The sequence below is a fragment of the Cariama cristata genome, unplaced genomic scaffold (genome assembly GCF_000690535.1).
Source record: "Cariama cristata isolate BGI_N322 unplaced genomic scaffold, ASM69053v1 scaffold3274, whole genome shotgun sequence".
Lineage (NCBI taxonomy): Eukaryota > Metazoa > Chordata > Aves > Cariamiformes > Cariamidae > Cariama > Cariama cristata.
In genome coordinates this window covers 23,964-45,803 of record NW_009612202.1, presented here as the reverse complement: position 1 = coordinate 45,803, position 21,840 = coordinate 23,964, and the positions used below count along the sequence as shown (strand labels likewise).

General features: G+C 35.6%; 1 protein-coding gene across 1 annotated transcript in view; it reads right to left on the bottom strand.

The window, feature by feature from the left end:
* The window catches only part of LOC104160400 (S phase cyclin A-associated protein in the endoplasmic reticulum-like), a gene marked incomplete at its 3' end in the record, with an annotated part of 128,296 nt that overhangs the window by 84,226 nt on the left and 22,230 nt on the right, over nt 1–21,840 (bottom strand). The window contains 5 exon segments of the mRNA XM_009698512.1: nt 1,038–1,280; nt 1,719–1,978; nt 9,128–9,288; nt 13,053–13,169; nt 14,519–14,619. Of these exon segments, the coding sequence (XP_009696814.1) occupies nt 1,038–1,280; nt 1,719–1,978; nt 9,128–9,288; nt 13,053–13,169; nt 14,519–14,619 (882 nt within the window).

The window sequence follows — 21,840 nt, the reverse complement described above, 5'->3', positions numbered from 1 at the left end:
CAGGCTATACCTCTTTTTAACATGAATGACAACATAGTTAGGCAAGAATGTAAGCCTGAATATGCTGACTGATAGTCTTTTCCTTCTCTAATGTCCAGTATTAACTGGTTCATTTCCACTCCAGCTACCAAATAATGTGCCACAACACACAAATCGGTGTTCAAAGCAACCTAATCAGCTCACAAGAGACACAGATCCCACCAAACTGTCAGCATCCTGAACTGTTAATAATTGAGAATCTGAAACAATGTTAGTGGATGAGAGGCTAGAAATCAGCTCTAAAAACAGATACTTGACTTGGAAATTACCTAGCAGGAGTCCAGTTTGTAAAAGATGTTAAAGGGAAACTGACTTACAGGAAAACTTCTGCAAATCAGAATTTTAATCTAGTGTCTGAAAAAAACAAACCAAAACATAACCTGAAAGTATAACCTGGATTTTACATAGCATTACCGCAATTCTACTCAGAGAATCCCAGTAAAGCAGACACACCTTGAAACCTGTAGAATTCTACAGACAAGAAAGGACCTTTTCAGGAAGCCACATAAAAACAGAATACTGACTTCACATTTGTTGCTTAAGAATGGCATTGGTCCAAATTACTAGTTGTACAGGAAGACTCAAGATAGCAGATCAGCTACTTTTGTTTCTGACAGAATTTTGATACCCCGTGTGTTTTCAGTTTAATAATTAGCAAAACTGGAGTAAGAATTTAATGCCAGTCTGACTTAAAACGGTTGACAGCGGAAAGAAATGAAAAATTATGGCAAACATATATGTAAAAAAAGTAACGAAAGCACAGATCTCTCTACCCCAAATAACGCATTTATATCTTTCTAGTTTAAGTTCAGAAACTTTACTGGAATTAAATTATCGTGAAAAGTACCTGTGCAACAATTTTTTTTTTCTCCAGTAATTACCATACACACTTTTTTACAATTTCTACAGCAGGCTAAGAATAAACACTGTGCAACACAGAATGAGAAAATCAAGGCTTATATTTATTATTTACTCAGAAATCTTGTAAGATTTCTTACCAATCTGGCAGCACTCACATTTGAAATATCTGAGGGATCCATTTCAGTTTCAGTTTTAGCTCTTTCCGTTTGATGCTGGTCTATAGTATCAGTGATCAGGGAGGAAGCTTCATCAATCTGCAGAGTTTTTGAAGTACAGTCAGTATTAGTGAGAACTGGAGGTATCTCAGAAACCGTTTGTAAGGAATCTTCTTGCAACGGTGTGCCAGTGCTCCCATCATCTTCCGAGGCATGTGCTGTGAACTAACAAGAGGCATTTGAAAAATTAACGAAATGTAACATACTGATTTTTAAAGTCACTAGAGTCAAAAGGATTTTAACAAAATACCTGGCAACCTTACAGCGAGTATATTTCAGCTGCTCATAATCTTGCTAAAGTTGGATCTTTCTACCGGAAAGCTTCTATGTACGAGATGTGTCTAATGCTGAGGTTTTGGAAAACATGGGATGCCTGTCCACAGCATTGTAAAAATATACGGTTCATTGTAGGATTTTTAACTTACCTATTTGTGCCAATATCTTGATGCATTTCCAGAAATGTAACCGAAATAGCCATTATTTTAAAATCCTCTTCCAATCTGGTTAGTGAATAAAAGCTATAGACAACACTACCTTTCGAAAATGCTCTAAAGAAAAAGTTACAAGATTTAAAGTTAGAAAATGGTTCAAAATTGTACTGACCTGAGTCCTTTCAGTAACAGGATCTTCAGACTGACGTAAAGGATCTTTCTGTACAAGTTCCATGCTTTTGGATGCACCACTGTCCGTAAGCAAACTCCCACGCTTATTCTCTGATGGCGGTGAAATGACATTTTCTTTGTCACTGTCACCTTTGGACTTCAGTGATTCTGCAGCTACAGTTTTTGTTGCCAAAGCTGTGGACCGAGATCGAATGGGCCTTCCACGCTGAACTGTTTCCCAGCCTTCTGCATCCTTTCGATCTACATAAAAAAATAAAACACCCCATTCTAAGAAAGGGAGACTTATAAATAGAAGTATTATAAACAACTATTTTATTACAGTATTACACAAGGGTGATAAAAATGTTCTCTTTAAAAATCAATTAAAAAAAAAAATCAATGAAATCTTCTTTAGCAAAGCTTTTCACTTTAAGGAGTGTTATCAGTTTCACAAACACTGAACAACTCTATTCATGGGACCAGTTCTGTTACTTCAAGAAGCTAGGCTACTCCTACACAAAACCATGTGAAAAATGGCAACATGTATTTAAGCTTTTCATGCCTATGTTGCTATTTCACAACATGGCAAAGCACAACAAAGCAACCACACTCTTACTGTTCTTTGTAGCAACAGTAACATTAGAGGTCTTTTGTGAAAGTGCAAACCTCTGCAAGTACAGCATAATTGCATGTCTTAGCGTGGAAAGTGCCGTCCAGAATGTAGCTTACTATTCTTCCAGAAATGTTTTCTCTACTTTTTCCCTTCATTCTGATAACAAAAATACACTAATCAGTGACAGCTTCTGGAAAACTTCTTTTCCTGGATTCCAGGAAATAGCAAAATATTGCTACAGTGGGACTGCAAACTGAAGGAGAAAATACAAGAGTAATTTTCTTCAATTTACTTTAATGACTAAATAGCTGTTAAATACAACTTGCTGACCAACATTTCTGATAATCTATCTTGGTATATAGCTGAAAAGCCTTCAAAGCTATGTTTGTCTGCCTAAAGTATCAAGTCTTAAGTGTGAATACAACTTCTATAACAAAATTCATTCTCTGGGTATTTCTAAAGCTTTTACTAACAAAGATGGTCCTGTAGCTCAGGCATAAAGATCAGAGCTCAAACATAAAAGTTTAACATAAATATGAATAGGAATAAATACGATTCTACTTGGTAGTCAAAAATGTAATTTGAAACATCCACGGGTGGTGAGAAAACTGAATGATTTGTATATTATGATGAACTGCACATTACCAACTTAAAGACTGGCTTAAAACTTGCATTTCTAGAGATCTGATTTTTAGAAGCAGAATATAAATTGGTTTGAAAATATAAGATAAAAGTGTTATGCTCTCTAAAAATACCACCTGCTTTCAGTAGGAACACATGACAGTTAGGTTAAAAGAAGTGAACCATCTTTATGGACTGCCAGTAATGTCTATATGCACGTCAACATACACATAGGGAGATGAGAGAACAAAATACTTTTTTCTTCCTTTAAGAACATGTATGTTTATTTTAAAGCAATTTACAGCGCATAAGAAGGATTTGTTTTAATATTAATTTTCATGGTCAAAAATCCTTGAGCCTTTTCAAATTTCCCTCCAGGACAACTCTAAAACAAGTACAGAAATTCTGTTACCAACACTTTCACTTGAAGTGCTACACTACAAAGCACTGCAGTGGCACAGTCATAGGACTGTCAATAAAAATGAGGATTATTTTAGGTAAAAGATAAAACCTTTGTACCTACTGGACTAAACTACCTTTAAGTGGACTTGAACTGATGTTCAACATCAGCAGTAACCAGTAAACTGGATATTAGCCTAAATCAGAACCAATGGCACTTTCATACTTTGCTACCCTTGGCAACTAACATTTACAAACATTAAGTGCTCATTTAACTACTGGGTTCTTTTAACATCTCAGGATGAATCACAGCAGCCTAGACCCACGGCTGGTATAAATCATGAGTTACCAGTGAAGTTAACAGGACTGTACTGAAATTTATCTTAGCTCAGCAGCTCACGCAATAGCTGTTTCTACCTAACTATATAATTGTACAAACCTTAACAATATTGACAATATGACTGATGCAAAAAGATAAATCAATTTGATATTTTACGGTTGAAACTATTTTACTCTAGAAAATTCACTGTGTATTTTAAAGTAAACACAGTTCCAAAACTCTGCGTGAACAACTATAGCTGATCTCTCCAGATTACTGATGGTAACCAGAGACAGCATACCTCTGCAAAAAGCCTTTCTATGTTCATTCCCCCTATGTGTACTTGCACATGCTTCAGTATGCGCCACTGATTAGGGAGGGGAACGGCAGTCAAAAATACACAAATTACATTTTTTGCTTTACCACAGACTTTCCATTTGACCTCTGTAAGCAATTTTGGCTTTATTTTCATTTCTTCACTTTTATATGGAAAAAATATTATTACCTACAGAACCAAGTGATCGAAACATGTTATTATCCTCTCAGAGACAACCTTATCTCCATCAATACTCCAGGGAATAGGGTTTTAATTCCACAAGAATCACAAACAGATTTACTGCAGAAAGCTCCAGGCACACAGTCTGTGTAGAATATGGACCTGCATTACATGGGACAACAAGGATTGCTTAGGTCCTCTGTGTATCACAGCTGCTTCTACTCCATGGAGTTCTGTGACTCGTAGGACCACAAAGATTCTGCTGTATATAGCTTATGATAAAGGCCAAGAAATTCCCCTCGCAAGTAATATACAGACAATGAAAAGACTGTTCAGAAGACAGCTGAAATCAACCAAAAAACTGCCATTGCTTTACTGCAGCAGACTTTTGGATTGTGATTCCTTTTGCTCGTCATTTGCGAAACAAGATTGTTTCAAGATTTCACTTCTACTTGTTCTGAAAATTGAAGTCAGCTTTTCCATAAGGCATCTTTTCTACACTAAAAAAGATCAGGAGATACTCTTTAGTAGTATCTACTACCTAAATATAATTTTACTAACATCTATATAATAAGATATATTAATCTTACATATATCTTAATAACTGTACTAATAGCTTCTAATATCTTTAGTAATATCTACTGAAGTTAAATCTACGAAAAAAAAAATATCTTGCCTGCCTTGCCTAGTTGATTCCTTGTTTCATGGCCTATTTCTTAGTACTCTAAAATGACAGAATTAATCAGAATAAAATTACTCAGAGCACAGCAAAGCCATAATCACACTTACTACAATAAGAATGAATCTTTGAGTAAAAGCCATACACGTTCAATTTTTAATTTGTATTTGTTCACTGTCAGATTCATAATTATGACTCAAGACTAATCCAATTATTTTAACAGCACAAAAATGTTTGTGTTTGAAAGAATATTGTTTGGTGGATTCTTTAAATACAAAACAGTTTTTAATGCAAGCACGCATTCACACCATTGTAGTATTTGGAATTAGTTTAACAGTTTTATGCCATCTGACAAGTAGCTATGCACAAGAAGTTATTTTTTGATTTCAGTTCACTTATCAGTTTAGTATTCAGTCATTTCCAGGCACATTTTTAACAACAAGTTTGCAAAGCTAATATGTTTATTGACATTAGATCACATAGTTCCTAATCTGAAGCAAAGTTAATACTCAGCAGGGTATCACCCTTCTTCCCTTCCTTCACTTTTTCCCTAAGTCTGGAATTCTTTTCATACAGCCCAGTAGCCATCTCCACATGCTAAGTATCACATGCTGGGTTTGATTACTCCCAGCATTTTGTTAATGAATAATTCATTTCACTACCTTGATCATTCTCTAGTTTCATTTGAACCTCCCTGTCCCTGCTTGTTCTTGTATTACATGGAAGTGACAAGCCATCTGTTATCTTGAGGCCCTCATAGCCACCAGGGCCTTATGCTTTCAAAGTTACTCCATCTGGAAGAACTGACCAAGCAGCTGGCTTGGCAGCATCAACAAAATAAATGTAGGTAAGCATGTGCAAAACTCTTAGGAGTTCCACCTCAGGAGATGCATGTCCCTTCTTAAAAACTTACTTGCAAGTAATATACTACCAACGCCTATTTGACCTTCCCCACTCATTACTACACTTCAGCCCAAATTTTTTTTTTTTTTTTAATCTAAAGTAGTATTACTGTATCTGAGAGGCACTTTGGAAAACCATGATTGTTTGAGAATCTCGAAGCAAATCTAGAAACATGAACTCAGCCAAAACAGTTAGTGGGCAGAAGACATGAAAATCAGAACAATAAAATTAAAACAAACAAAACAAAACAAACAAACAAAAAACCACAAAAAACTCCCCCCCAAACAAAACCAAAAAAGCACACACCCAAAAAACCAGAGAAGCAGAGAAGATGCAGTGGTACAAGAAGTGGTAAATTTATAAACCATAAGAAGAGATGGTGAGTTAATAGGCAAGACTTTAGAGGTGTTAATTGTCAGACTACTTTTAATAGTCACTTAATACTGGGCGGGTGGGCAGGGGGGAGAAAAAAGATAAAGATAATTAATGTAAAATTTTCAACAGAAACTGTGCTTAATAATTTGACAAGCCAGTCAGGAATAAACTGTCCTTTGTGTGATGACATTCCTGCGATTTGCTCTCAATATGCAGAAGTTACACATGCTTCCACAAGGTCAGGTGCCAGCACATCTGAGCCCAAACCAGGACAGTTACTTTAAAGGACTGTACGTCCTGCAAAGTCTGAAGTCTTCGCTACATTACAAAGAACATCTATTCACAGCTACTGACGTGACCAATTAATACAGGAAAGATAATAATAATAATAATGAATAAAATTAGATTTCAAGTGTGGCAACAGAAAAAAAAAATTATATTTCTGAGAAATTTACACTTTCTTGACTGCCTTTTCTCCTAACTTATGTACAAACCATAAATAGTTATCCTAATTGTAAGTAACTACTTCCAGTCTTAATACACACTCTAAACTTGTATAATCTATCTTACCTCTTACAACAAGCACCTGGGAATTAACTTCATGCTAGACTATTGCCTCTGTGTGCTACTGTTACTAAATCAATCTTTTCTCTTGCCATAAACTGGTCAGACAATAAGATTAGACTATGTTTCATATTGTAGAAAACACTCAAGCACGAAACAAAATTATTTTTTAAAATTCATTAAAATATTGAGGGTAACAGTAAGTTCAATAAGGGAAATGAGGTAAGGTGATTTAACCTCATTTAATTATGCATCCAGAAAAAGAAATTTAAAGAAATATCTGGAAAAATAATGCATTTTCTCTCTCCCTAAGGACATATTCAGTTAAATTTGGAAATTCTATCAACCATGAAACAGATACAGTATCAAACCACTTGTCCACTTCACAGAACCATTGTGAAACCTAATGATAACGCTGTTGGAAATCACTAGAGAAAAAGCGTTTTAGGGAAATCTTGCCACTGTAAGCCCCAGCTGGGTTTCAGGGTGGGCAAGAGAGCATTCTAGGGTGGCAGGAGAAACCTTCCCTCCCACAAGGCCTGAACGTATGTAACAGCTGTGAGTGCATTAGCTGGTGAAGAGGCAGAGCAGATGATACATAAGCCTCATATCTGCTTCAATAATGCATGAGAAGAGCCTTTGTGACTTCCTTTGCGTAAACTCGTAAACTTCACAGATTCTCTTGTGCTCCAGTCAGTGAGGTTAATTTGATTTTACCAAAGTGATTCTAGCCTCCATACAAAGGGTAACACGCTTTTAAGAGAATTTGAGTTGTTAAAAACATTACAATACAAACATGAGGGGGAAAACAAAAAAAAACAAACAAACAAAAAAAAATAAATCACTGAAATTCTCCAGTGTTGAATGTCAGAGATAAGAGATTCTTAAGAATAAACAAAAACTCTAGAAGGAATTACTTATTTCTTAAAAATGAAGTGTTTCAAGTCTGAATTGTATAGTACATTTGATTTTGAGAATTACTGAACACTTCTTGGCCAGTACTACAGGACCTAAGTGGTTTCACTCTTTTTGAAGCTCATTAGCTGCAGGTAATGGCCAATAAAACACAGCACAACACTGACCCTTCAGCCCTTTAAATGCCTAAACCTAACATAACGAAAAGGTCTTTTGTTTTCCTTTTAGCTGCTTATAAATATGTTATACATATGGAAGTGCAGATCAGTTTTATTCCCTGTGTAGCTAGTAAGATTCTCCATAGGCACAAGAATCCCTAATAAAGGTATTTTAGCAACAGCTTGGAGTCTGTCACTTTAATATGAGTGATAATCAACAGAAAAAAGTTTCATTATGAATAGCTTCAACTACTGGCAAAAATTAAAAGTGGAATGACACCTTCAGTTACAGTGTTGAAAACTGAGCCAAACTGCTACTGTTCTCTAACCATCTCACGGCAACCATATACAGCAAGATAATTCACTCATGCAAACAGCGTCAATCAATTCCCATTCAAACAACCATTTTTAGAGTATGGTTTTGATTGTTCATTTCTAAGCATAAGAATCTGCATTCTACTGAACTCACTTATGTCAACTGCAAGGCATTTGGACAAGGTATTTTAGTTCCATAACATATCACAAGTCTCCAAACTAGTATACATGACTTCTACTACTACTACGTTGAACACACAACTATCTTTAATTAGCACATACTCTTCCAGTATTTCTTCTTTTTAAAAAAACAAATTCTGAACATTTCTTTTAAATTTCTTTCAGAATATCTATTTCTACATCCTGTCTGCTGATTTTAGAGAAAGTCATCTAGGACTACACAAGAAAAAAATAAATAGAAAAAAATGCATCTCTGAAGACAATCTCAGGGTTCCAGGGTATGCAAAGAAACTAACTTTATAAACCAAATGGTAAAGTTTTTTTTATGTCTACAATTGAACAAATGTCTCCTAGAACAAAAGACTCCACATCAACAATTCTCCAAGGAGAACCGTAGAGAAACAATTCATAACTGAATGTGTTAACTCTTGTCTTCAAAGAAAAAAAACATCAATTGTTACTTCAGCACAGTTCTAATGACATTGTCTCTTTGGGCACATAAAACTGTCTTGAGCTCTTTTACAGATTCCTGGACATGTATTATTCCTTAGATCCTTAAGCCATTCCAAACTGCAGTCAGTTAGATTGTCAGTTTGTGACCAAAGACCTTTTACTTCTTGGGGTGTTACGCACTGGTATTTTTAACAGATCAAAATACAGTGGAATGTTACCTACACATGAAAACGCAACTTTGTCTCAAACTTGAGCATTACAATGTAAGGCTGCATTAATCTTTTATCTTTATACTTAATTTAAACATCATATTTTGCAAAATTACACTTAATTTTGGTTTGAAAACAGGTCATCACACTCTGAACTAACTTTATGCCACACAGTTTCTGAAAATAACTTAAGTCACTTAAAGAGACTTGCCATTTTTCCGCGATGACTTCTGCGCTGGAGGTGGCAGACAGGTTTGTGCTGTTGCTAGCTCAGGACTGGCAGCTTTAGTTCCGTGATTGGCTTTTACCTTATCAGCCCAACTTACACCAGAAGGAGCCAGGCGTGTTGCAGAAATTGTCACTGCAGGGTTCCTAAATGAAAGTCATAGCTCTTTTTAGTGTCTAATCAAATAACAGAATGGTTCACTAGAAAACTTTATCAGGACACTCTCTCCTTATTCTTGGCATTCAATAATTCAGACTGAGAGCTAGTTCCAAAAACTAGAATCTACTATAAAACAACAAGAAAAGCTTATTATAGTTACTCTTCACACAGCCTGTCTCTCTTTTTCTCTTTCCACAGTTTTGTAAAAATGAAATTTGTAGTTCTTGAACATTAAAGCCTCAGTAGACTTCTCATCAGCAAGATCCCTATAAATTCAACTCATGAAAAAAGTAAGTCTAAACACAGAAACAAGGATACAGCAATAAATCAGCAGGTGGTGGGGGGCGGGGGGGGGGTGTTGTTTGGGGGGGGGGGGGGGGGGTGTTGTTTCTATTAGGTAACTATGTTGATAGCCTATTACATATTCCCAGTCACAGAAAAGTCAGAAGAAGATAGAAAATAGTGCTGCCCCTGGAAAAAAATCTCCAAGTGAGATTCCTTCTATTTAGTAGTCAATGAAACTAAACAAGGAGCTAAGTTCTCAGATCAAAATTTTTACAATGTCTACTGACTGAAGAAACACGCAACACTAGCAATGGACAAACAGCTCCCACAGGAAACATTCTCCAATACCAAATTATAAATCATAGAAATAAACATATGGGGAGTATTTACAGCCACATACAACAGCTCTCCTATTGCATCTCCCTGTGTCCAGCCTAATTTCATCAAAGAACTGTACAGAATGGGCTGCAGCCATTACTAATACGAGGAGTCTAACAAAGCATATAGGCAGGAAGTCCAAAAAATTGCAGGTTTAATTGTTAACGTAGATCACACAAATCCGTAATATACTCTGTTCCAAGGTTAAGTAAATAACGGAATAGATCTATTTTCTATTTTCTACTACTCAGCAAAAATAAATTGTAAATCTGGAAGGCCATTCCATTAACTTTCAGAAAGGTCCAAATAACACTGACCACCCAAACTTTGAATTTCTGGATAGACAGAACCGCAGTGGTTTTTCAATTATTTTGCTTTGCTTTTTGTAAAAAGTTGCCATTTTCTGCACAAGGCTTAGAGCAAAAACCTATATAGTTTTATTTAAGTGAATTCAAGCAAAATTTTTTAAACCGGAAAATGGTAACATTCAAGAAGCATAACAAGAACTGTCCAATTCTCTCTTGTAACAAGAGTAATTTTATCTGCAATCATACAACTGATTTCTGTTCCAAGCTTTACAACACTGATTAAAACAGACCAACAAATCCAGCTGCCTCATTAGCTAAAGCAAATCAAGGATAAGGAAATGGAGATCTTGCAAGTTTCAAACAAATGTGTAGAAAACCCCCATATAACTAGATTGTTCACTTATTTGAAGCCCAGTGAGATGTCAATTTGTCATTATTTCCTATTTTTATCAAGTCAGTCATCAAAAAAAAACCTATCAGGAATAATTCCATAAATTACAAAAATGTGGCCGGTTGGTTTGTTTGTTTTTAGTAAACCCCATTGATCCTATGGAGATGCAACGCCATTTCATGTGAGGAAATCTGGAAAGGAGGCCAAGCCCCATACCCTGTCAGAGACTGTCAGAACTGTGCAGTACAGAACAACTCCTCCTTTGGCATACTCTCCACATTGCTGCAATTTACACTGAAAAGTTGTTGTTAAACACATCTTTGGGTTTAATGACCAAAGATGGACTTCAATCTTCATGACACTAATTTCTGAAGTCATTTATGCTTTTGGCATCCAAAGCATTGCATAACAACAGATGCTACATACTAAGTCTTGAAAAACACTTTTGTCATTTTAAGCTTGGTGTTTGATCACATCAATTAGTACTCCTCCTTTTCATGAAAAATAACAAACAGAATTTTCCTACTCGTCATCTCTGATGCTTTTGGCATCCAAAGCATTGCATAACAACAGATGCTACATACTAAGTCTTGAAAAACACTTTTGTCATTTTAAGCTTGGTGTTTGATCACATCAATTAGTACTCCTAATTCCTTTACATGAAAAATAATGAACAGAATTTTCCTATTCATCATCTCTGTAAGTGATTTTATTTATTGCACCCTTCTTGTTATCTGTCCTCCTAATTCTTTTCTTTTTCTATCAGTACTGTTGGATACTTCTGATTGTTCCTGTGCTTTTCCTACTTTTTCCACACTGCTTTTGGGAAGAGAGGAAGACAACCAAGGGTACAAGCCGTTCACTATGCACTTCTACAATGGTACACCACCACCTTCTCTTCTGTCCTCTATTCCTTTCCTAATAATTCTCAACATTCTGTCAAAAATTTCCATAGTACCAAGTACGTCTAAACCCTTATTTTCTCTCGTATTTTCTCAAACACACACAAAACTCTATTCCTTTCCTAATAATTCTCAACATTTCCATGTCAAAAATTTCCATAGTACCAAGTATGTCTAAACCCTTATTTTCTATCCTATTTTCTCAAACACACACAAAATACTGTAGCTGTCTGGTGTTGCCTTGCTTTGAGACACACAAGCAGACTAAGACAGAAGAAAAAGTTTGCAAGTTTGAAGAACAGAAAACCCATCTTGTTATTAGCTGCTTTAACACACACGGTTGCTAATCATCTCCCTCTGATGGTGAACAAAACAGCTCCAGCAACAACAGCAACATGTAATTACATACAGAAAAAGGCTTAGCTGAAACACATCATTATGCCAAGCTGCTGTTTGTGTTGTCATAAAAATAAAAGAGCATTGATTTCCAACAGGTTCAAATTTTTCATTTGACTACTTGAGTATATTTTCTCACCATCATCATGCATTTAAGCAGACATCTCTCAAATGTCATCAGGTAGGTATCAATACATACATCTACATCTACAAAGAGACTAGCACTGTTGGACCAATTTTTCCACCAAACACACTTTGTAGTACTTTTGTAGAAATATTTGATATTCAAAATTTAAGAGAGCTCAATACTCAAGAGGTATTCACCAAATATTCCAATATTATATTGCTGAGGACATTGAGGACTGCTAAGGACATTGTAACCACTTATGAAACAGTACAGTTTCATATTCATTTCAATTTACAGCTCTAGATCCCAACAAACCTGAATGAACTAAAAAACACACCCTGAGAAAGACTTAAATTGGACATGTACGTGCTCTCCAGAACTGAAACAGTACCAGACAGTGCTGCTCCAAACTGGTGTTTAGGCACATTTTTGTTTAAGTGCTTTCAAACAGCCACTTTCTTTTTAACAAGTAAAAGATACTTTACTGCAGTATATAATACACTCTATATTTAAACTAGTATCAGTTTTGCTATTTACCAGAATCATAATACTCTTACTTCACATTCATTCTTTTTGACCTAAATGTACTTTCACACACTCAGCTGACCATTCGCATTGCACACACTGGCAATTTTTAAATGCCAATTACAGACATTTTGACCTTTGTTTTGTAGTGGGAAGAGAGTATTAAACAGTTAACATGAAATACACTAATTGTATTTTACCTTCAGTTCTTTGGAATGACCAGTAATTAAATATATAATGAAATAAAAAATTAAGCCCTTGAAAGGATTTTCTTTTACAGACCATGTGCTTTTCCTTCAAGAATGCAAGTAATTGCATATATGAGTTAATAAACAGCAAAACAATATATTGATTACTATAGATAAATAGTGTATTCATGAACTCTGCTTCAAATAAACCTTTATTTTAGCTTTAGTAAACTTACGATCTGGTTTCATACCCAAAATTTAAGCTTCTTCGAGCATTTGATGTCACACTAATTCTATCTGTTGATGGACTTGGAATCACATGGCGTCCTGGAGACATTTTCTTTACTTCCCAGGCTAATGAAGTAGGTCTGCAAATTCAGGAAAGAAAAGTTTAAAAATAAAATTCACGGTAACTACTCCTCTATCACCTTAAAGGAAAAACAGCACCAACAAATCCTATGAAATATTAATGAATACCGCTGAATTTAATCATACATCTTAGCAACTGTTTCTACACCAACTCCAAACCCTATTAGCCAGATCCATATCAAAAATAACATATATGCTCAAGACTACAATGCTTATTTTACTTGTCAGTGTGGGACCAAACATCAAACCAACGAGCTAAAAGGAAAGGATCAGGGGTAGGACTGGAAATATCCTCTAGCTCTAGTGACAGTAACTGTGTACATAAAAGGCCACAACCATTTTCCTATCCTGTGTAACAGAGCATTCAATACAGTATAAATGCTGCTTTGGTTAATATAGGTATCATATACCTCCAGTACATAAAAAACTTTAGAACTAACCAAATACATCACCATCCACTCCTTCTGTTATACTACCGACATACCAAACTTTGTCAGCAGTAACATTTACTGATAAATGTATACTTGCAAAGAAAATTGACCAGGTTTATTTAAGTTAACTGCTGCTAAGGTAAAATGTTCTCATCCAAACAGACACAGTTTGAGGCAGAAGCCAGGGTAGTAGTTTCATTATGCATCTCACTGAAGCTGATGCTATTTTCTTTTTTATTTTTAACTCTTGCTCCTGAAGCTGATTACATCAAAATTACAACTGACAATTAAAAACAAAATCAAACTTGTAGAACCCAGTGCTAGTGAAGACAGATTCAGAAAAGCACTTACATAAATTCTTTTTCAACTGGTTCCAGTCCTACTAGCAGGATTAACAGCCTATAAACAACTAACAAAACCACTGTCACATTTGGTCTACTTTTTGTCTCTACCTAGGCAGATGACTGATTGGACTCACTACATAACAAAGGAAAATGAAAGAATTAGAGTGTATCACTCCACATATACTACAAGTCTCCCTTCTTCTACAGGCACAAATCATACTAGCAAACCCTTACTTCCCATTTACCTCTCAAAGCTAAAGTTTAGGCACCAAGGTACAAACTCAACACTAGGCACAAATTATAATGACATAATCAGTTTTACCTTTCTGACACTATACTTCCAAACTCGTTATCATTTCCAGCACAGCTGTTCACTGATAACACTACCAGGGAAGATAAAATCCCCTCTATGTCCTCACACCAATTCTGTCCAAAAGGAAAATCTCCTTCCTGATGCCCCAGAGTAAATATTAAAATTGGTTCTATTTGCTGAATCTCTGCTACAAAATGAAGTTTACTATGAGACAGTATTTGGATGTAGATTAAAAAATACATATATATAAATCTAATTACCTGCTTTGAGCATCAGCTTTTTCTAGCTTCTCCTGTAGCTGTATCCAGTCAATCAACGCTTTGAAGTCCCTTACATAGTTATCAAGCATCATCAGGACTTCCTGAAAAGCAACCATTACATCAGCCTTTGTATTTAAAAAACAATCCCCTCACTCCAATAAAAGAACTGAAAAGAAAGTAGGCAATTTACTAGTCTGTAGCTCTGTCATAAAAAATAAAACCAAGAAAAACCCTGAAAACAAAAAAGCCGAGATAGTTAAGATTTTTATGTGAACAAGCATTAAAACATTTATCCTATCAAAAAACATGCACATTTTCTAAGATCTCTGCAAGGACCAATGTCTAAGGACAAAATAGCAAAATTTCGCAAGAAAATAATTCCTAACATACGTAAGTGTCATTGTTTCCGGACTTTTTTGTCAGAGTTGTTATCTTTTAAAACATGCTGGACATACTTCATCAAATAAGCAAAACTGTCTGTAAAACCTGACAGACCTGTGGGAGACTAAAAACATCACAATTAATCTGTTTGTGAAGGAAAAACACACAAAGCTACAAAAAAAGGTAACTGCATCAGATGGAAGGAATTCCTTCTGGAGAATCCTGGGATCCCTGCTTTAGGAAAAAATAGTTCTTACACCTCTGAAGTTCAGGAAACCATATCCTGTTCCTACAGACTTTCAAGCATGCCGAACTTAAAAATGATGCTTGCTTGTACATGTCCAGATTAAAGACAGACATTCTATTGTGACATGAGATTATCAGCACTACTGTACTAATAAAGCAGTTTTTAATCAAAAAGACTCTCGTGGTGATATTTTGAGAGACAAAAAGAGAAAGACTGCAGCATTACACTTGGTTTATAAAATCATCATGTTTGACATAAACTTACTGAGAAATAAGCAAGCTGCAAGATGCAAGGTTTACATTCTCTCTTCTCTGATTAGCACACCTTAACAAGTGAAAAATGTCACTAACTGCACATTCTTGTCTATGTAGTAATTATATGTCCAGACCGTACAACTCCAATACCCAGATTATACCTCTTGGCCATTACAAACCAATGAATTTTTTACCATTGAAAAATTACTTTTGAACTACATGGAGTTACAAAAGAATTTACGCATTTTAATGTGACTTAATCACTGAAAGCTGTAGTCATGAACAAACATACTTTACGGCTTGAAAGACTTACACATTATCCTAAAATAGTACAACTGGGAGGGATCTTAAGAGCAATCTAGTCCATCCCATAATTCCTGAGTAGGATTAAACATATACTGTCAGAAATTGTGTGTGCATGCTGGAGTTTTATTTTGATTTGCAAAATCTTGATTAAGTAGTTAGAATCTTTTAAGTTGTGTATTGGTCTCTAACAAATAAAATTAACTTACGAAAAGACATATAAAATTAACTTGACTTTACTATATCAGGAAGAAATTCATAGATAAAGTGCCAGTGGGGAACAGCTGGGAACTAGAAGACGCTTCTGATAAAAATATCCTTAACTTTCAGAAATTATTGACTGTATCTACTGACTTCCAGTTGAGTCAAACGTACAAGTGTAGTAACTATAGTAAGGTCAGAATACATACAGAAACAATAAAAAAAAATTAAAAGGTAAGTTGGGATCCTGCAGTCTTTACTCAGACAATACTGACTTTTTTTCACAGCAAAGCAGAGCAAAAGACTATATGATTAAACTCTTAGTTTTGTTCCCTGAACAATCTATAGTTATCTGCTGTCACTGGTAGAGAAAGAAGCAATTCTTTACCATGCAGGAAGCTAGGAAATCAGTTATATTCCACATATAAACTCAAAAATCATTTACTGAATGTGACAAAACCCATACAGATCATCACAGCCACCAGGCATAAGGCACGTTCTCAACACAGCCGATTGTCACGCAAGGAAGGACATTAATGCATTTTCTAAAAGAGATAGTTCGAGATCACGTCAATCAGAAATAGAAGCTTTCATAACTACTCTTTCACAGGCAAGAAAAATGTATACTGTACTCTATGATGACAACATGCTGAAAGTAATAAAAATCCATAAATGAAGCTAGAATTCTATGAAAAGTTACCTCAGCTTCACATGCAGAGTTTAAAATATAGACATAATCTTACGGTATAAAGAAAAACACTAATGACAAAGTGTTGCTGTTTGCCATATTCTTTACTATGTCAAAGTCATTCTTTTTTTTTGCTGGTATTAAGAGAAATTTTCTGCTCAAAGCAAATAATTATTACTCAGAAATATTTTAGGAACAATTACAAATGAAAATGTACTGGTTCTTAAGGGTATAACTACAAATTTTAACAGTAAATCTTTTAATACTGAAAACAGTAAAAACACTCTACTACAGTACAGTTAACTAACACACATTTTTGTAAAATTATGTCCCATTCATCTTTACTTTTAATTGTCCTTTTAATAGAAAAATGACCTCTAGTGTATGCAAAATGCCTTTTCATACGAAATTATATGGATGATTATTCATTTTATTTCACACAAATGCAAGTTTGAAATTCAGATTCGGTTTTCACATAAGTATCCTTTTAACTAGTATGTATGACAGATAAAGAGGCATATGCTGGTTTTTATAAGGGAAAAGCCACAAGAAAGTCAAACACAAGGGAAATCTAACAGAATACCACTGCTGATGTAAAAGTTGCTATTTGTTTTGAAATACTCCACAAAAAAAGGTAACAAAAATTCCTTCTTACAAGGCAGTTGGTTTACAGCATCAAAATAATTCTTAAGTAAAGTCTGTTACAAGAAATGAACAAGTCAAGTATTTTAGCCAGTGCTTTGTTCAGTTTCACTAATAAAATTTCAGCTTTCTAATTCAATTCATTCCCATTTAGGTTAGCCCATACTAAGTTGTGCTGACTGTTACTAACAATAAGAGCACAGAAAGCAAAATTTAATTCCAAATCATTTACTTTTCAAGTCTGCCACTGATATATTCCTCAAAAAAAAAAATTACTAAATCTGACTATGAGTTCTATTTCTGAAGTTAGTTGGCACAGTAAAAAAAAAATACAATAAATGGCTTAACCTATTTTAAGGAATGTTTAGCTACACATTATCAGAAATGATCAGAGCAGAACCATGCAGCTGTAACCCGAGTCATGTTTTACGAACAAGGGAATACAAACAAGACAAGCAGCTGGAGCGGCCCCATATTCACTGATGCACATCTTTCTCCCTAAAGCTATGAGGGCCATTTTGTCAAGCAGGATGAAGCAGAACAAAAGTGGCTCTGAAAGCGCCGCTACAGGCATCCAGATAACTACATATAGATGTACAGCTAAAATTACCAATTAGTTTACCAATTGGCTGCAACGGATTCGATTGGTTTGTAATTAATTCTAGTTACTGGCGCATACAGCAGGACGGTTGGCGCCATCCCTTTGTCCTGCTGACACACAATACTGGCGTGCAGGGCTCTGGGGTCTTGGACATCAATACAGCTCTCCAGCTCACCTACGGTACCGAGTGCAGCAGATATACCCTGTGGTGCTGAAGCAGTGGAAACTTGTACCACTTGAGAAGGTGCTGACAAAAAGGAACCTTTATGGGGTAGACTACGGCTACACTAGAGTCAAAACAATTTTAAATCCCATTATTTTTCAAGGTCATATCCATCCCATACGATTTTTAAAGAGTCAGTTCAAACTAAAAAAGAAAGCAATACTGTTAAAAAACAACACTTAAAGGAAAAACAGTGACATAAAACTAAAAACACTCACAATACAGCTCCTGTTTCTTTCTCCCCTCTGTTCAATTCTCTGATCAATAGTTCTGTATGTCAAAAAGCTCTTTGTGCTTTTGCTTCTTTTCTCCAGCTCTCAGTCATTACCCTGGTTTCTATGTATTTATCTTAAAGTTGTGCTTCTAGGCCCTTCAATTGGGTGATAATATTAATTATTTTGCAAACAACAAGGATCTCTAATATACAGACTAGCTACATCAGAATAATCCTATATTCCTGAATCAGTACCATCTTGACTTGGCTCCTAGATAGGCCTATTATAATCTTTAAAAGCAGAAGTTCACTTTGTTTGGAAATCCCATAACGGCTTTTAAACGTCGTCATCTCCATTTATTCTCCCATTCTCAAACAAGGAGGAGGAAAACAGGGAACCATGGAAGATTGTAGGATTTTAACGTTACTACAATTCAAAATAGTAGAATGCATGTCAGAGAAATTAACTCAGTCACCACATCAGTACTTTAGCTTATTCTCAATGCTAGAAATGTGTGTTTTATTTTATAAACTATGCATACTTTATATTATTTTATTATTTATACCAAATATTTTAGATTATGTTATTTACCAAAATAAACTCCATTTTCTTGTACTGGAGTACATTTCTAGCAGGCAACCTAAGTTCCTTCTTTAAATTTATGTTTTTAAGGTTAACCAGGTGTTTCAAATAATTTGACACAAAAAATGCTTAAAAAAATATCTTTAGTTTTTTTTCATACAGTTAAATTGCAAACACTTAAAGCCATCTCTGGGGTTAGGTTAAGCAAAGATGATTGCCAAAGCAGTTCTTACAGCTTTGGGAAAGGATGAAAGGAAGCAGCTCCTCTAGCCAAAGAACTCTCATTATACCAAGTTCAGTACATGGTAGATAACATACGAGAGAGAGAGTCTAAAACAGGTGCAGAGAGGAGAAAAACAGAGTAATTTTCCAGTAACTAAAGTTCTCCCAATTGGTGTGCCTTTTAAACGCTCTCACCCTAGCCTTGCAGAAGCCACTAAGCAGCAAAATCTAGATAGTAAAGCTGCAGGAACACACGGCCTCTTAGGTCCAAGTGTGAAGTGCACTGTATCTGGTCTTAGTTTTTTCCTCATTGATTCACCAACAACATGACAGCCATAATCCACTATCCGCCAAGTATGTGCTCAATAAAAGCGCAACTGTTATCAAAGAAAATTTTCTCCATAAGATGAATGTAGCAGTCAGGGAGGTTCATGCAGGGAGATAATCATGCAATTTATTTACACAAGAAATGTTAATGTATATGATGCAAAGGATGAAGAGCTAGGAATAGGATTATCCAGACTGCCAACTAGAAGAGATGCCAACTTTTCAGTATCTGGCTTTTTAGAATAGATTACCGTTCCGAAAGATCCCATCCATTTCCATCTGTGAGAATGAATGCCCAAACATTACCCCATTTTCCTGTCCTTCACTGTTGACTCATCTGCAGAATCATAGAATCATTATGGTTGGAAGAGACCTCAAAAATCATCAAGTCCAACCGTATACCAAATGCCACCATGCCCGCTAAACCCACTAAGCCATGCCTTGAAGCGCCACATCTAAATGTTTTTTTTGAACACCTCCAGGGATGGTGAGTCCATCACCTCCCTGGGGAGCCCATTCCAATGCCTAATGACCCTTACAGTGAAGAAGTTCTTCCTAATATCTAACCTGAACTTCCCCTGGTTCAACTTGAGACTGTTTCCTCTTGTCCTATCACTAGTTACCAGGGAGAAGAGACAAACCCCCACCTGGCTACAACTGCCTTTCAGGTAGCTGTAGAGAGCGATAAGGTCTCCCCTCAGCCTCCTTTTCTCCAGACTAAACAACCACAGAAGACGACAATGAAAATGTTAATGTCCAAAAAGAGGCAGGAGGAATGCTCACAGAAGAGATTTTCACTTGGCATTGACTGCCACAATAGAGTGACAGTATACTCTTCCTAAGTATCTCCAAATTCAGAAATAGACATGTATTTTTTATAATAGAGTGACAAGCGGCAGCCTAGCATACTTCTGACATATTCCAACTGCAGAACTAGACCTTCCCCAACAATTTGAATTCCATAAAACCCTATTGATCTGAAAGATTGTCTTGTGAGAAAAACAGAAAAAAGAGTTATACATGCTGTAATACGTAAATCATTTGCTTAGGCTTTCAGGGAAACTCATAATCACCTTAGCTTTACTGAATAAAAAGAAAATAGATTCGATCATACAGAATACAGGTCATTCCATGCTGAAATTCTCCTTCTAACTGGAAATGTTCTAGAGGCTCAAACAATGAAGATATCAGTAAAACAAGATATTAAGGTAATGCTCAAAACGGTTACAAAATCGACAGAAATACATCTCATGGAGGACTCTAGTGGGGAAATAAATAGCAATTAAAAGAATTCAAGTGTAAAAAAGCAAAAGATGCTATATAAACCTTAATTTAAAAACATAGATTTAGCAGTTTGCGTTGGTTTGGGTCTGGTTTTTTTGGCTTCTGGGTTGGTGTTTTTTTGTGGTTTTTTTGTGGTTTTTTTTTTTTTCCACCCAGAGAAATCCAGGACACTGGAACAAGAATAATGTACCTAAACAGAATACTTAGAGGCCTGTATTGAGGAAATAAACTACTTCATAATCCTTTCTGGGATACCTTTCTTAGGGTTTGTAGCACTACAACAAAAGAAGTAAAATTCACATATAACAAATTATCTCTCCCAAAAATCCTTAAGTATCAAACGCTGATTCTGCATTTTTCCTTCCCTGGAACCAGGTGCTTTTCACATTTGTAAAACTGAAAAGTATGGGGAAAAAAATAAAATCAAAATTTATCCTCCAAAAAAAGTAAAATGGGTAGAGTTGAATTGGCTCTTATCAGTGGAAACAGGATGAAGATCCTGTTTGGATCAAGTTGACCATTATACTGAATTATTGCAGATTTCCTTTTCACTGAAGTTGAAAAAAACCTTGGGTTTTCTACTTTCAGCTCCAACATGTTTCAAAACAGTTTTATTTTCTTGGCTGTCTTAAAAGCCCATTATCAGCCTGGATGACCATGGGTCTCAGTCTACACGCATAGATTGAAATCATTAGAACTGGCACATCCGGAACCAAAAGCAGCCCTCAACAAGATGTTCTCTCAGCAAGAGACTCTAATGAAGTAAGTTCCTCTCTCCTTCTGGGAGGCCTTCAATCAATTCAAACTCTCTCACAGATATCACCCTGATTGGAAAGCCTTAACTAAAGTTGTTTCAGCTGGTTCTTTTGCATAGTAACATCATGCAACATGCCAAATTTTTTAAGGGAAAGGCTTCACCCACCTCTTTAGAGTATCTTGGGCTGTCTATGAGAATCAGAAAACCAGAACTTCGTTGCTGAATTTTCCATTTTATAAGAGGGAATAAGAATCTCAAGCAGAATGAAACTGTTTTAACGGAACTATACTCAAAGTAGACCGATCTAAGAATGTATCTGTAAGCTTTAGAAACAAAGAGAGAAACTACCCTTGCCAAAACCTTATAGAATATACCAGTAAGTAATGCTGGGTGGA